Source organism: Anastrepha obliqua, chromosome 1 (genome assembly GCF_027943255.1).
Source record: "Anastrepha obliqua isolate idAnaObli1 chromosome 1, idAnaObli1_1.0, whole genome shotgun sequence".
NCBI lineage: Eukaryota > Metazoa > Arthropoda > Insecta > Diptera > Tephritidae > Anastrepha > Anastrepha obliqua.
The window spans coordinates 177082989-177100439 of NC_072892.1; the positions used below are offsets into that span (position 1 = coordinate 177082989).

Sequence of the window (17451 nt, forward strand, 5' to 3'; positions counted from 1 at the left end):
AATTTTAAAGCAAACATACACACATACACGCATACATACATATACACAAGCACACACTAACGAAATGCTGCAACAATTGTCGTTGCCATGCTTGGCGTTGCTTACAGATGAGGCTGTGATGCAGCAGCAGCAATGGAGCGTGCGCGCATGCGTTTTACAACTCTCATACCGACATATTTGCATCCTTGTGCACAAACACAAACACATACACGCGCGTGTACATTCATTTGAACTATCGAATATAAAAATTTAAACTTTTCCACTTTCGAGTTATTAAATTCATATTCGCTTGCTATTGAAAGCTAAGGTGCTGAGCTGTCACACAACAACTGCGTTTGTTGGTTCGTTAACATAAAAGTTTTCCTTCGTTTGTTGTGCTGAGAAATAGCAGCTGGCATAAGTTTGCAATCCTGCTCACCTCTGGTGAAGGTCGATGCTTGTAAGATCATAGCTGGGACGCGATGATGGCAGTGCAATTTTCATAGCATTTTGGATGCGTCATATAATTTTTATTATTTTCATATTATATTGGGCTGGTAAAATTTATTTTTAGGCATGCGAAGGTAAAAGTTGAAAGTGCTCTTAAATAATAAATTTTTATTGAAAAAGCAAAAGTTGATGGTTTCCAATGTAAGCAATAAAAACATAAAAATAAGGTTGCGTTGCAAATACTGGTTGCTTACTTTTTTACTGCTTGATTGTGGCCGATAAGAATAAATATAATTCTTATACTTTTAAATATGACTTTACTGTACAAATCTGAGTTTTGAAACCATATTTCAAATTTTCCAAATACCCCCAAAATCTTTATTTATACTAAAAAAAATACTTGTTTTCGGTCTATACTGCATTTAAAAGTTGATAACTGCGCTATTTTATCATCGTTTTAAGTTTTTGAGACAGCTTGGCTTTCAAAACATATACAAGGTGGCGCAAAATTAATCACCCTATAGGAAGATTTTATTTCGGTTATGGCGTCGTACCTCTTTTGTATGTGACGTTTGTGAACCAGAGAGCTGCAGTATGCAAACAGACAAGCAATGGATCGAGTTTTTGTTTTGCTATCTCGAGTTCTTTAGTTGGTTCCTAGTTACAATCGTAAAAACTTTACCTTCATAGTAATTTTTAAAGAAAATTTGTAATAAATAATCTTCAAAGTGCAAAAAATGTGGAAATGGCAACATTTCGAGTTTTTAATAAAGTGCGATTTAACAATCGAATCGCGGAAATTGATTTATAAAAGTCGCAGAACACTTCGGCCACATTTCTGTGCGTGCGATCACTTTATATTCATGTCGATTTATCTCTACGTTCAACTTTATGGGCAAAGCTCCAACAGTACGATTTCGCACTGTTCGATCCAACGACGTCACTGTCGTTCCAGGCCAGGTTGTGAATATAACCGTAGTCCAAACTTTTTCGCCAAACTTTTCAACTACATCTATTACGTAGAGGATCTTGAGAAAAGATCATAGCCTACACCAGGCGAGTAAGTAAAAACATCTCAAAAAAAAACAAAAAAATTAAAAAATTTGATTTGGGCTCAACGCCTGTTTTCAACAAAGTTTTCTGAAATTCTCTCCAATTCCGTCTTGATACATATAAAGTTTTGACGCCGCTCGTGTAATATCGTATTTCTCCCTCTCACATGATTTTGTCCAAAAATATTCATTTTGCGTTAGAGCCGTCAAAAACAAAAAAAAAAAAAAAAAAAATTGAAAAAATTTAGGGTTTCAATAATTTAATTATGCTCTAGGATATGCTTTTACCTGGGCAATAGATAATTTTTGATTCACTTGATTATGTCTACAGACCAAAATGTTAAAAATAAGAAATGTTTGGTTGTCAACTGTTATTTAATTTAATTAATAATGTGTCTGACCATCATTCCTCAGAGTCTTAGAGTTATTTAAGATAATTTAAAAACATCTTCTTATTGATTGGCGCGGCAACTACTTAAGCGATTTTGGTCGAGTTTAACAAAATCGTTTCTTTATCGTGCTAATCGGTGTCAGTTGGAAGTGAAGCCAAGTTCTTCTCCACCTGATCTTCCCACCGAAGAGGAGGCTTTCCCCCTTATCTGCTACCACCAGCTGGTGTCGCATCAAATACTTTCAGAGCCGGACTGTTTGTATCCATTCGGACGACATGACCCAGCCAACGTAGCCGCTGGATCTTTATTCGTTGCGCTATGGCTATGTTGTAGTAAAGCTCATACAGCTCATCGTTCCATCGTCTGCGATATTCGCCGTTGCCAACGTGCAAAGGTCCAAAAATCTTCCGCAAAATCTTGTTTTCAGACATTCCAAGGAACGTCTCATCGTCCAAAGTTCTGCGCCATACGTTAAGACGGGCATGATGAAAGCCTTGTAGAGTGTTAGTTTTGTTCGTCAAGAGAGGATTTTACTATTCAATTGTCCACTTAGTCCGAAGTAGTTGGTGTTAATGCTGATTTCTTAATAAACGAAATATCTTACAACTGCAAAATCATAATTGTCAACAGTGACATGTCTGTCGATACGCCATTGCGCCGACTGAACGAAGAAATGAAACTCCATCTCTTCTGCGCTTTACTGAGAAATAAGTTGTGCAATTCCGATTTAAAACAGTCAGGGGGGTACCGAGGACCGGGTAAGAGATCTCTGAGACCAAAATAGTCGACCCCTTTCTGGTAAGCTCATCAGAAATTTCATTTCCTTCAATCCTGGAACACAGATGAGAGAAAAGCTACATGACATCCAAGAGTTTCAGTTTGGATCTCCATCAAGGCGTCGCAGAGTCTTTACCGCAGCTTGGCTATGAAAAAAAATGTTAAAATCTCTCTCGCTCCCACATTCCCTAAGCATTTTGCAAAGACTTCTGCCTATATTCGGAAGTTTTAAGGAAATAGATAAATTGGCTGATTTAGAGAAAACTCCTGCTCCGACTTCCGATCCCATCTTGGAGCCGTCAGTGAAGGCAGAGGTACCATGTGATTGAAACTTATGTATCTTTTTTGATTTTTTACTAATAAAATTTTTGGATTTTTGAATTTTTAAAACAGTAATTGCTTGTTTGTTACTTGAGCCCTTGAACCTTAAAATAGTTCGACAATGAATATGAAAACTTGCCTTTTCTTCTCACTTCGAATTTCAATTTTATTTGAGTATAGAATTTGGTCAAAAATTGAAAAATACCCTAAAATTTTTGTAAAACAGTGTTCGCACAAAAATCTAAAATATTTTATTCGATTCAGTTTTACTTAAAATTAAACGTGCACATTTTGTACACAGCAAAAACACAAAATCTTTGCCTCTTGCGAGTGCACTAAATTTTTGAAAATACAATTTAGATATTATGAATCCATCGATACTCTTACGCACACATACATATTTACGAACGTAATAAATAAAAAATTGTTTACATGCGCATGCATCCAATATTACATTTCTCCGAGTATATGTGTATGTGTGTGTGTACATACGTATTTTACATGCACGCGACTTCATAATACGTAACTGTTGGTTGATGCTAATGTCGCGGAACCTGTCTGCCCGGTTCAAGCGCCGCATCGCAACATTCGCGCAACAACGCCTTTTACTGCATTTCCAACATTTTTTTGTTTTATCAATTCAATTTTACTTCCAGTTTTGTTTTTCCGTTTCGACATGGCTATTTAAATTTTTGGGAAAACCACATGCATACACACGCTTACACGCATATATGTATGTGTGTGCCTGTACATTTTTCTGTTACAGCAAACCTGCGATTGACACAAGCAAAAGAAAAAAGAAGAAAAAAGGAAAAAAATGTCAGAAGAACCGGTTGAATTATGTGGCACCTGTCACCTGCCGCCAAAACCGTTGCGCAGACGCCAGTTAGCTGCGCTGAGCTTTTATCTGTTTCTTTTTTTCTGTTTTGCTAAAAAATGCGACAATTCGTCAATGGCAATGCACTGCATTTCGATTATTTACAGTTGGCAGATGCCAATATTTCGCTGCCTTTTCCAGTTTGTAAGGCTGATGCCCAATGCTTTTATTCGACTTCTTGTTTCACAGTCCTATGCCTGCTTTAAATGGACTTTAGTTATTTCATTATTTCATTATTATTTATTATAAACTCTGATTGTACCTATGTACGTGTGTATAATTGGAACATTCACATTATGTTGAGTAGCCTACTTACTGCGCAACATGTTGCTGCAACTTTTTTTTATTTTCACTGCCTGTCACCCAGCCTATTTTTTGAGGTCGCGTCAACAAACACAACTGGGTTGGGAAGTGAATGTGTCCATGCCTGCTGTGCGATCGTTTCAAAGGCCATTGTCGAGTGAAATGTGGAGACAACAGTTGCTCTATGCTGTGCAACTTGAACTCGAAATGTGGTTTCTAGCTGGTAATACAGCTGTCGCATAGGGAGTACTTGCACTGTGGCGAAATTGCCACACAAAAATTAACCCAATTCAGCATTGTTGACTAACGCCAACACATGCCTGTTTTTTGTTGTTGTTTATACAAATACATACTCGTATATAAGACGTGACTGGTTAATTGCTTTGTAAGAAAATTTAACTTTTCTGGTTATTTGTTCTGTAAGCAAAAAAAAAAAAAACAAATACTAGAAATGTATGTAGTTTGGAAACTATTTGAGGGCATCGATATTAAAAATTTATTTTGCTTTTCTACTTTTAGGTCACTCATCGTACAACTGGTGAGGTTATGGTGCTGAAGATGAATCAGTTACGTGCAAATCGACCAAATATGCTCAGGGAGGTGCAGCTGCTAAACAAACTATCCCACCCGAATATATTAAGGTAAGTCTGAATTGGGTAGAAAAAATAAAGTAGATAATAAATAAAAAATAATAATAGAGAGGCAAGGAAGTTTTGAGCCTCTCAACGATTACGACTTTATACTTTTTGAAGTGAAAACTTCTTTAGAATCGTTGGGAGTGATTTGAGACTCGATGAAACGAAAAAGCGACACTACGAAGCGTTATATGTTGATATACGTATATGTGTGTGGCTGCGTACTGCTGAGCCACGCTAGTATAGTGAGTATTGCAGTATGTATACTACACTGCCTATTACTTGCTTTGGTGTTTAGTTCAAGCGTCATACGTATGTATGTTTGTATGTATGCTAGTACGTATGTGTGCGCGCCTGCGTATTACGGAGCCACGGTGAGCGAGAAGGCATTATGTATACCTATACTACACTAACTAATACTTGCTTAGACCAAGCGTCCTACGAATGTTTGTGTGTATGTTAGTACGTCTGTGTAATATACGCGTTACGGCGCTCATAATAGCAACCGCGTGTGCTGTATTGCGTCCGTATTTTTATATTCGTAAATATTTTCATTTTTAAATATTTACCGCAATTGCAGGCGGTGTTGCAATATACCACAATCAAAATGACGGTGCTCGTATTGTAACTCCACAGATAGATCTGAATGCACAGCAACTAGAATCACTGTCTGTTCAGCTCTCTAAAGTGGGAGAAATATGTGCATGCGAAACCAGAGTGAGCAATGTGGCAATTTATATTTGACCGAATCAATCAATAAATAGCATCACGGAATTCATTCACGAAAATTTAATAAAGTATGCACCAGAAGTATTGCGGATACTTAGAAAAGATTATGATAAAGTTCCAATGATTTTAAGTGTCGATTTTAACGTAAATTTTGCATTGGACACAGCGGTTCCTTTAATTGACTCTCTCAATACAACATTCAATTTAAAAATGTGTAACAATCGCACTGAATCGACAACACGATCAAAAACAACAATTGACGCGGTATTTCAAAGACATGTTGACAACATCGAAACCAAAGCATTTGTATCATATTTTAGCTATCATAAGCCACTCGTATCATTTGATGAAATTGAAAACATTGAGGATGAATAATAATAAAATGAAGAAAATAAAATATGAACTTTATAGCAATATTATACTGAACCTATAATTATCCCGCTCCTAATGCTGCTTTCGTCTCATTCTCTCTCATTTGTTTTACGGAAGGTTTCACTTCTATCGCGTTTAACCGTTAGACTGGTATTTTTTTCTTAAATGTCTTACTGACGAGTCTCACATGCGAGTACGCCGTAGTTTATGCAATGTTTTCAAAGTTTACTACTTTCGTTAATTTATTATGAAACTAAAACAAAATTTACGCGAAAATAAAAAACAGAAAAAATTTAAATAAAGGAAATAATAAATAAATAAAAATAAAATTAGAAAAAGTAAACTTAAAACAAAAAAATAAAATTAAAAAAAATTTACATTAAAAAAAAAAATCGAATTAAAAAACATTAAACAAAAAAAATGTAATTAAAAAAAATTAAAATTAACCAAAAAACCAAAACAAAATATTAAAATTCAAGTAAAAAAAAAGTTTTTAAAAATAAAAAAATTTAACTAATTTAAAATCAATTGATAAAATTAAAAAAAAAAAAAACTAATATATAAAAAAAATGAAATAAACTTAATATAAAAACAACAGAAAAAAATAAATAGAAAAAGGAAAGAAATAAAAAAAAAATTAAAATAAAAATAATTGAAATAAACTTAAAACAAAAATAAAAAAAAATTGAAATAAACTTACAACAAAAATAAAAAAAAATGAAATAAACTTAAAAAAAAAAGAAAAATAAAAAAAAGAAATTTAAAAAAGAATTAGAAAAAAAAAATTGAGTAAAACAAAGATACAAAAAACAGTAATCACATTTTTATGATATATTTTGGGGCACGCAATTTTATATATATTTTATTTTTCAATTATAGTGCAATATGGTAAAAGTGTGCATTAGTCCATAGACCGTTTTTAAACAATTCTTATTTCTGAGCTGGAAATGCACAGGTTGTTGGCAAAATACTAAACGGAGGTCCTTCACAGTTCAAGTTTTCTAAAGTATTAATACTGTTTTTTTTTTGTTTTTTTTTGGAAGGAGGTTAAAATCAAAATACCATAAGCATCATCACTGGCGCCATCGCCACAGCGGTATGTGGGGTGTGCTCTCACTGATACTATAACATCTCTCCCGCTTAGCTAGTCTTCACCGGTTGACCTCTACTAGGTTGGGATCGCCGTGAACTTTTTACTAAGGTGGAGCTGCGATTGTATCTATTAACACAACCGGGTCTCTCTCTTGTGGACGTATGAAGATTTTGCGCCAGCGATATTATCCATTGCACTGTTTAACTGGTTCTGGAGAAAATGGAACATCGGAAAATTTGCGATAGCGTAGTATTTACGAGCTCTCGTCTTGTCTTCTGTCCGATGTTATTGTGAGTTATTGACTAAAACGTCAGCGTTTGCCGTGATCCTGTTCAGAAACACTTCATCGCCATGTCGTACTTATATTATAATTGTAGCTATTGCTGCTGGGCATTGCGCTCCCATTCAATGTACCTGTATGTATACATACGAGGGTCGTTTGAAAAATCCGCGCAGAAATAAGAATTACTTATTTGTTTGGAGTAAACTTTTTCTTTTTTTCGCCCCCATTAGCAAAGTAGGGATTCTTTATTAAAGAATAATGCGATTAGTTTCAAATAGTTAAAAAAAATTGGTTTCGTGCGAAATAAAAAATGTGTCATTGGCCGGCCATGTCATGGCTCAAGAAAACTAATACAAAAAAAAAAAAAATAAAAAAAAAAAATATTTAAAAATAATTACCTTTTCAATGTAGATGGATTAGTTAAAAAATTAAGGTTTCCATATTTGTCGAAAACCAAAAATTAGCTAAAAATAGTTTGAAATGGGATTTTTGCCTTGCCTTTCTTGATATCCAAGGGATTAGAAAGTTATTTGACCTCCTTGTGATCTTTGAGTATAGTCGTTACACAGATCACAGTTGAGAAATATGTATAAATGATGCATGATGATGTTATTGGTATATGGTACAAACATACATACATATGTATGTAGTTGGGATCTCAAGTACAAATTTCCTAATTTTTAGAATTTTTTTTGTACCATTAAGTTGCTTTTCCTGTAATTCGATATTAACTTCTCAAACATTTACTTATTTTTGTTTTAATATCTTTGCGCTATTTTAAATTCTATCTCACTCAGATCAAATGGCATTCTGACATGGTAGAATTCACTAAGTAGTGGCTGAAATGAATTTGCCATATTTGCTGCAAAATCTGTGCTATGAGCAGCCTCTCTCAACTTGATTTCTTTTTGAATCAACATCTCACTTGGTATAAAAAATTCTCATCATTAACAAGTATACAGTCGGATAACCTAAAAAAAAAGTAAGTGATGAGCCAACAACAAAAAAGAGACGACTCATTAATTACTGCTTACATGCAATAGCAGGCAATGCAATGAAAACTAACTTAAACTCATTCAAACATACGCGTAGAATAAAAGCCGGTGTAAAGTAGACAGAAAATCGCTACTGTTGTGCTGGCAAGAGCGCCCGGTTCTTTTGCCGGTGCATTAATGGGGGAGAGGGAATTGTAAATTGAAAGCAGCACAATTTCTCGGTGGCTTGTTAGTGGTCGGGTACTCGTGCTTATGCTTTATGTATACACACATACATACAAACATACAACGTTCGCATGCTCGCCTGACGACAATCCAATCTCACCACTCACTTAGCCGCTTCTGCTTGAACAGTTAGAACTCATTGCACAAGTGTGTAAGCACACTAGTTGTTGTTGGTTTTTGATGTGGAAACGATACATTCCTGGCTGGCAGGTGAGTGCCACTGCTGCATTCCTTCAAATCTAATTGTAATAATTCCTCTTTGACAACTATTTTCTAATAGTCATTGTTGCTTCTCATGCACTATCAAATTCATTTTGATTTATTTGCATGTTTTAATTAATTGTTGGAATTGTAAAATATGCGAAGAAAAATTTACTAGAGTCAAAGAAATTGTTGGGTTGTTTATTTATTGTTTTCTTTTATGGTGTAACTTTTTATTTAATTAATTTTTTTATATATGTATTGATATTTATTTTGTTATATTTTTTTATTTTGTTTAATTTAATTTATTTTACTTTGTTTTATTTTTAAATTTATTCTATTTTGTTGCATTTTATTTATTTTATTGCTTATTACCTAATTAATTTGGAATGCAATTATAATTAACTTGTTTTTGTTACATTTAAGTTTTTGGTATTTTATATTGTAATAAAAAAACTAAATATTTCATTAATAAAAATATTATTTTATTAATTTTTCACATAAATTAAAAAATTCTAAATTAAATTGTATTTTTTTTGTTTTATTTAAATTTTTTAATTTAATTTTATTGTTACTTTATTTTAAACTAGCTTATACCCGTGGGTTTCCCCCCACATTTCTATCAAAAAGTATGCAATGTAAATAAAACAACTTTAACTTTTTTAAGTCAGTTTAGGTATTATTTAAAACGATCAGATATACGACATTTTTTTGTTATATTATTTTGAGTATAAATAAAAAGGTTTTTCGGTGCGCCAACTCTGGAGCAGGCTACATATAATTGGCCATGGGTAAAACATGAGTTGGTTAGATTGACTCCTGCTACAGCTAATGATTGTCCCTGAGCTATATTTATGGACATTGCGAAAGCCAGTCTAATAGGAAATTGGAGGCGTTTAAAATTGAAAGGTATATCCATCGGTTTTCAAAATTTCCTGATAAAACCATAGCTTCTATAACATTCGGTAAAAGTTTCGTGATGATTAGCCTTGTGCCATTGCATACACGTGGAGGATCCAAATTACGCAGCATAATTATCATGGCCCCCTTTCTAAAAGCTTTTTGCGAATATAGATATTACAATGGAATGCATCAGCTGTTTTTTGTTTACATATTTACAGTGATGGCGATTAAACGATGATTTTATAACTTGTGGTGTACACTGTCAATATTTTCCGCTAGTTAAATTTGCACTTCAATGTGATGTGTGTGGTTTGCTATTTTATTAATTTGGATTATTTCATATTTAATTTCAAAATAAAACTATTTTAGCTTACATACGTAATCATATAGCTTTGAGTGTAATATTTATGTAATATAGCTAAACCGGCATTATTATCTAGGCATGACGTAGTTTTTAAAGCTTTTTTTAAATAAAATTGATATTTCGCTTAGATTGCTGGACTGTTTACTTACCGATAAAGCTTTACCAATAAGAGAATGCATTCAATTCAGCAATACCTCTATCGTTGATAATATAAATTCGTTTCTATATCAAATGGTCTAACCCCCATTTTTCTCTAAGCTCATATTTTTTCTAGGGGTACTAAATACTAACTTCATTAAACTTTTTACCAATTTTTGGTATTCCACCATAAATTGCGTTCAGTGATATGCAGTATGAAAAATACCATTTGTATAGGAGGTGTCACGCCCCATTTCTAGCTATCACCAGTTGTCATGCAGGTGTTAGGTATTAACCTTATATAATCTCTTACCAAATTTCAGTTGTCTATCCCAAATACCTCCGGAGATATGGACAATGAAAAATTGCATTTATATGGGAGGTGCCAAGCCCCCTTTTTCGTTTTTCTCAGTTTTCTTGGAGGTGTTAGGGATTAACCTCATATAACCCCTTCCCAAATTTCATTGGTCTAGCCTAAATACTTCCAGATATATGGACTATAAAAAATTCCAGTTGTATGGGAGGTGCCATGCCCCCTTTTTCGTTATACGCAGTTTTTCTGGATGTGGTAAGGATTAATGTCATATAACCCCTTACCAAATTTCAGTAGTCTAACGTAAATACTTCCAGAAATACGGACTGTTAAAAATTCCAGTTGTATGGGAGGTGCCACGACCCCTTTTTCGTTATACGCAGTTTTTCTGGATGTGGTAAGGATTAATGTCATATAACCCCTTACCAAATTTCAGTAGTCTAACGTAAATACTTCCAGAAATACGAACTGTTAAAAACTCCATTTGTATGGGAGGTGCCACGCCCCCTATATATATCAAAATATTTATTAGCCTATGACCATCCCGGTAAGGTATCCAGTTCGTGTTTCAAATTTGGTTACGATCGGTTTATGCGTTTAGGACGCAAGTCGATCTATAGATACATACATAATTTGAATTTTATATATATAGATAATTTTTAATTATTTCACAATTTTTTTCATTTAATTATAATTTATTTTAGTTTGGTTTGTATCGCTTTATTTTGTAGTGGATTTTTGTTTTAATTTATTTTATTTTTACTTACTTTATTCAACATTGTTTTTTTTTTTAGTTTATTGTTGTATCATTTTATTTCAAATAATTATAATTAAATTTGTTTGTTATAATTAAATTTTTATTATTATTTCTTTATCATTTAATTAATTTTTTATATAATTTATTTAATTAATATTTTGTATATTTAATTTTATTTGTTTAAGTGCGATTAATTTAATTTTGTTTGGTTAATTTTACTATTTTACTTCGTTTTAATTATATTATTTTATATTTGTTTTGTGTTATTATTTTATTTTATTTCATTTTATTTATTTTAATTTTTTTAATTTAATTTTATTTTTTCATTTAAATTTTTTAAATTTTATTTTTTTATTTTAATTTTTTTTATTGAAACGTATTTTTTGTTCGTTTTTGTTTTATTTAATTTTTTTGTTTTATTAAAGTTTTTTGTTATATTGATTTTTGTATATTTATTTCGGTATTGTGTTCTGTTTCATAATCTTGGTTGGTTGGTTGGTTTAAGGGTGACCCCGCATCGGAGTACCACATAGACCGCAAGTTGGGTCCGTTGTGTTGCCCTAGAGCTCATTATTTTAAATGATTTCCCCACCTAACCGAGATTTTTATTGTGGATTTTGATCAAAGATATTAATTCGTTTCGAAAATTTGATGAGAGATTCGATTTTCAGGTCCGAGAGTACTGAAAGATTGTCAATTGTTGGAGAGCCTAGAAGAGCGAGTCGACTTCTGGCTAGACCCGGACAACTGCACAGCAAATGTCTGTTCGATACTTCCTCATCTTCGTCCTCGCAGTATCTGCACAGGTCGTTTTGAGGAACCCCGAGCCGACGTGCGTGAGTGCCCAAAAGGCAGTGGCCGGTGATAAGAGATGTTATATGCCTTAGCTCGTGTTTCGAAAGACTTATAAGGGTTTTTGTCTGTTTCAGATTGTAGGATGGCCAGATTTGTCTGGTCGTAACGCAAGTAGTTTCCACTCGCCACCTCCGATCAGCAATGATGTGAAATTCTCGATCGATGAGCATTTTACATGTTGCGAGCGGAATGTGGATTGTGGGTAAGTCACTAACATTTGATTGCGCAGCCCCAGCTCTTGCGAGCTCATCAGCTTTGCAGTTACCTTCGAATCCACTGTGACCCGGTATCCAGATAACTTGGACGGAATTCTGAACACTTATCTCGTTAAGAGATAAGAGACAGGATCGAACCACATCTGAGTGGGTATAAGAGGAGCTGAGTGCTCGAACGGCCGCTTGACTGTCGGTGAAAAAGCGGATATCCTCTAGTGATATTCTATTTTCTAAGAGAGTTTTCGCAGCATACCAGATAGCGCATACTTCCGCTTGGAATACGCTGCAGTAGTCGGGTAATCTAAATGATAGATTGATGTGAGGGGATTTGGAAAAGATTCCAAATCCCACTTTGCCGTTTTGTTTTGAACCATCTGTATATATAATCAGAGGGCCATCGATTTCGGTTAGATTTGTCTTCCATTCTTCCCTAGTTGGGAGTGAACAGCAGAATAGCAAGGGTGGTGATGGAATACTTATATTACATGATAGTCTATGTCGAAAGAGATAACAGTGTTGCTGTTCAGTATGGCCGAATGGCCAAGATACTTATTCCATTGAATGCTATCATGCGTGTCTCTGCTTTCGCTGCAATCGCTTTGCCAGCCAGATCGATAGGGAACAAGTGAAGCAACGTATTTAGAGCCTTAGTAGGTGTTGTACTTAAGCATCCTGTTATCAGGAGGCAGGCTGTTCTTTGGACTCGATCAATTGTGGCTACTCTACACCGTTTTTCGAGTGCTGTCCACCAAACAACCACACCGTAGAAGAGTATCGGTTTGATGATCGAGGTATATATCCAATAAATGATCCGAGGTGAAAAACCCCAGGTTTTGCCTATAGCTTTCTTACAAGTATAGAGAGCTATAAAAGCTTTTTTACATCTGTTTTCGATGTTCAATTTCCAACTCAACTTCCTATCTAGAATAACTCCTAGATATTTAGCTGAATCAGATAGGAGTAATGATTCCCCTTTTAAAGTTATTGTTTGCAGTGGAGGAGATTGTTGTTTCCTATTGAAGAGAACAAGATGTGTCTTTGCTGGATTCGCATTTAGTCCGCTTTCGGTGCACCATTTTGACAGAATATTGATTGAGCGTTGCATGAGCTCAGTGAGGGTATTCAGGTGTTTGCCTGACACGCAGAGTGCAATATCATCTGCATAGGCTACAACCTTGCAGCCTGCTTTTTCGAGATTTCGAAGCAAACTGTTTACAGCGAGATTCCAGAGAAGGGGTGAAAGTACTCCGCCTTGAGGAGTGCCTTTGACGGCGTACATTCTCATGCGGCGTAACCCAAGCTCTGAAGTGATTATTCTATTTTGGAGCATTTGTTCGATCATCTTTCGGATGGAGTAATTGATACCCAATTTGGCAATTTCAGACAAAATAGCGTTGGGTTCAATATTATTAAAAGCACCTTCTATGTCCATAAATGCGACAAGAGAGTACTCCTTATTGTGAAGGGAAGTTTCCACTGTTTGCACCGTTTCAGTCGATTTCCCTTTAGTGTAGGCATGTTGGGCCTCAGAGATCAACTTAGTATCAAGTTGGGTTTTGATTTGCTCATCTAAGACTTTTTCAAAAGCCTTTAAGCAAAAAGAGGTTAGGCTAATGGGCCTGAAGTCGTTTGGTTTGCAGTGTGAAGGCTTCCCCGTTTTCGGAATGAATACTACCTTCGATTTCTTCCAAATTGTCGGGAGGTAAGAGAGGTTTAAACACTTGTTAAAGATCCTTGTTAACCAAGGCAGTAGAACTTCCAGTCCTTCTTGAAGTTCTGCTGGAATGATGTTGTCAGGACCTGGTGATTTAAATTTTTTAAAGCTTAGTATTGCTGTAGAGATGCTATTAGAGCTGATTAGATCTGATCTATTCCCATAATTACTCTGAAGAGTACTGGGAAGTGCAGGTAAGTTGGCAACACAGCCTGGAAAGTGAGATTCTAGAAGTATTCTAAGAGTGTGGTCAGTTGAAGTAGTCCAAGTTTCATCTTGAGTCATGATAAAACTGGGAGAGACTGGGTTTGAAGCAAGAATCTTGCGTAGCCTGCTTACTTCTGAAGTGTTCTCTAATTCTTGAGTGTATGATCGCCAGGATGTGCGTTTTGCACTTCTGACGGCTTTCTTAAAGTCTTTGAGACATTGTCGATATTCTTCCCATTCGTCTGTTATTTTAGATTGGTTAAAGAGTTTTCGAGTTCGATTGCGAAGTTCTGAGATTTCTGGAGTCCACCAAAAAGGTTTATGCTTACCTCCTGTTTTCGTCAGGGGGCAAGATTGTCGTGCTGCGCTTTGACACGTCTTCGTTATCATGTTGACAGCGTTTTCGATATCGTTTTTATTTGCCATTTCAAACTGCCTGATATCAGGAAGTCCATTGGCAAGATGTTCTTTATATTTGATCCAATTCATACGTTTTTTGTTAAGGTACTTCACGGGTTTTGCCGTTTCGGCTTTTAAAGTGAATGTTATATATTGGTGGTCGGAAAAAGAGTGCTGTTTATCAACGCTCCAGTCCTGCACCAGTTGTGTACATGATTCGCTAGCAAGAGTAATATCGAGTACCTCTCTTCTAGACGAGTTAAGAAACGTAGGGACATCACCTCTATTACATATATCAAGCTTATTCGCTAGAATGTAGTCAAAGAGTTGCTCACCTCGTGTGTTGTTGTTTGTACTACCCCAAACAATATGATGGGCATTAGCGTCTGCTCCAATGATGATGCGTTTCTGCTTCAGATGCGCCGTATTGACGAGCCTTCTCACTGCTTCAGGAGGAGGCGCCTCCGCTGCGTCGTAAGGCATGTAAGCCGACACAATCCAGATCGGGCCGTGGACAGCTTCAACCTCTATGGCAGTGGTGTCAGCGTTGCTAAAGGGAAGAAGAAAAGCATTAATATGTTTTCGAATGAGAATACAAGAGCGCGATCTAACGTTAGCCTCACCTTGAAACAAGGTGTAGTGCCTATCTTTCAGGCCGCATATCTTGTTGCTTGATATCCAAGGTTCTTGGATGAGAATGATGTCTTCTCTGAGGTCAGAGAGACGAAGAATGAGGGCTGCCGAGGCAGCCTTAGAGTGGTGCAGATTAATCTGCAGCACTTTTAGACGCAAATTCAATGACTGTGTCGTTCGCGTCATCACTGCTATCTAGAAGTCTATCCTCGTCCCCGAGTTGAATGTTAAATAAGTGTCCCACAAGTTCGCTGTTCGATTCCGAGTCGGACTCAATCGTCGAAGCTTGTGAGAGAGGCTTATCGACATCCATCTTGGGGACCGCCGTACTCTCTTCGCTGGGTGCGAGGAGATTTTTCGGCTGATAGGTCCAAATGGTAGTGGTGATGAACCCGAACGCCACAATCCCCTTGCGGTCGTCCAGTGCTTTAACGCTTTCCTGGTCCAGGAGCAGCGTGATATGCCTGGAGTTTCCTGAAGGCTCTTCCACCTTAACTACCCTCCAGTTTTCGGTGGGTAGGTTCGGGTTTCCGATCTTCAGTAGCTCCAGAATAGTTTCCGGATCGGATGGCTCTAGAGGTACTCTTGCTCTGCCGCGTGGTTGGTTTGGTATTTCGCTCTTATTGACGAGCTTAAGATTCGCCCCGGGCCATACCTCGCCGAGTCGGTCGAGGGCCATGCCGTACAGGTTGACAGAACGTTGATCCGAGCACGCGATCAACTTGACCCTTGCCTGGAACCATCCCGCGTCAGAGCAGAAAGGAGGAGGCCCTGGGTTCTGTTTCAGAACGTCCAGGTATCCCAACTGAAGTTTTCTCTCCACAATCTTCCAGTTTGATGGAGAGATGAAACCGTCAGGGTGGCTCTTATCCACCACCGCCATGACCAGACTATCTCTGGCAACTTCGCAGAACTTGCGTATTTTGACCTCAGAGGAAGCTTTGTGCTTCTTGGGGTCGTTGGAGCTATGAGGATCCTCTGAAGACCGCTGCCGCTTAGCTGCACTCGGTTTTTCTTTGGACGCCTCATGCTTCCGAAGGAATTCCCGGGCCCAATCGAGAGTTGGTCGGACAGCTCCTCCTCAGGGGTTTTGCCGAGCTTTTCCATAAGGAAAGTGGCGCGTCTTTTGTCTCTGTATCGACGAAGATGAGGAGGGACAGGTTTTTTGGAGACTTCTGTCCGATTAGTTTTCCCAGTTTCTGGCAAAACAGTTTTGGTTGTTGTTTGTAATCTTACTATACTTTATTTTATTCATAATATTTTATTTTAGTGTTTTTTTATTAATTTGTTTTGCTTACTTTTTATTTTGTAAAATGTTTTTTTTTTCATGTTTTCATTATTTTGTTTTCATGTTTTATTATTTGGTTTTATGTTTATTATTATTATTATTTTTTTATTATTATTATTTTTTTTTTTATTATTTTGTTTTATGTTTTTTATTATTATTATTTTTTTATTATTTGGGTTTTTTGTTAGTATTATTATTATTTTCCATTATTATTTTTTAAAATTTCATTCGCAATTCTTTGTTTTATGTATTATAATTTTTTTTTATATTCTTTTTATTTCATTTTATTATTTTGTTTCTATGTTAGTGTTTTTTTATTGTTTTTTTTTATTTTATTTTTTTTTTTTTTTATTTTTTTATTTTTTTTTTTTTAAATTAGATTTGAGCTTTTTTATTTTATTTGAATTTTCTTTATAAAAATGATTTTCTTTTATTTCCATCTTCTCTAAGAGTTCCGCACATTAACTGGGCTTGTGTCTTTGGCGCATCATTGCTGTCAATCATGCCACTCTTGCGTTAGAAGGAAATTAAAGGAAAAAATATAAACAATTCGTTCTGGTACGGGCCAATTAGTTTTATATATCAAAGAAATGCAAAAAATAAATCACAACAAAAGTCCCATCACCAATCTAGCACTCGTAAAGCCGTTTAACTCAGCGAAACACAAAGGTTCATAGCCGCTCGAGAGGTATTTCGCTTTGTTTGACGCCTTCAGTGCCTAAAAGCTTTTTTTTTCGCTGAAGATACTTCCGTGAAGTGCGCGATTTACGTTGCCGCCTTACACCGTTGTCTGTCATCCTTTAGTCATTTTATTTATTGTATTTTTTTTATTTAAGCATGAATGTGTGATTGTGTCCGAATGTGTGCGTGTGCCAGAAGAATGTTTCTACCATAGGTAGGCGGATAGCTCAAGGCGAAGTGAAAAGAGGAAAAAATTATTGGATTCCTTGTGATAGTAACATCTACAGAGTTTGTATTGTG

The 17451-nt window shown here is 35.7% G+C and overlaps 1 protein-coding gene across 1 annotated transcript in view; it reads left to right on the forward strand.

Annotated features, from left to right (window-relative positions):
* LOC129238733 (uncharacterized) overlaps positions 1 to 17451 on the forward strand; it is a 73388-nt gene that overhangs the window by 19281 nt on the left and 36656 nt on the right. Inside the window, exon 2 of the mRNA XM_054873885.1 lies at positions 4671 to 4792. Coding sequence (XP_054729860.1) covers positions 4671 to 4792 — 122 coding nt within the window. The remainder of the gene's footprint in view (positions 1 to 4670; positions 4793 to 17451) is intronic.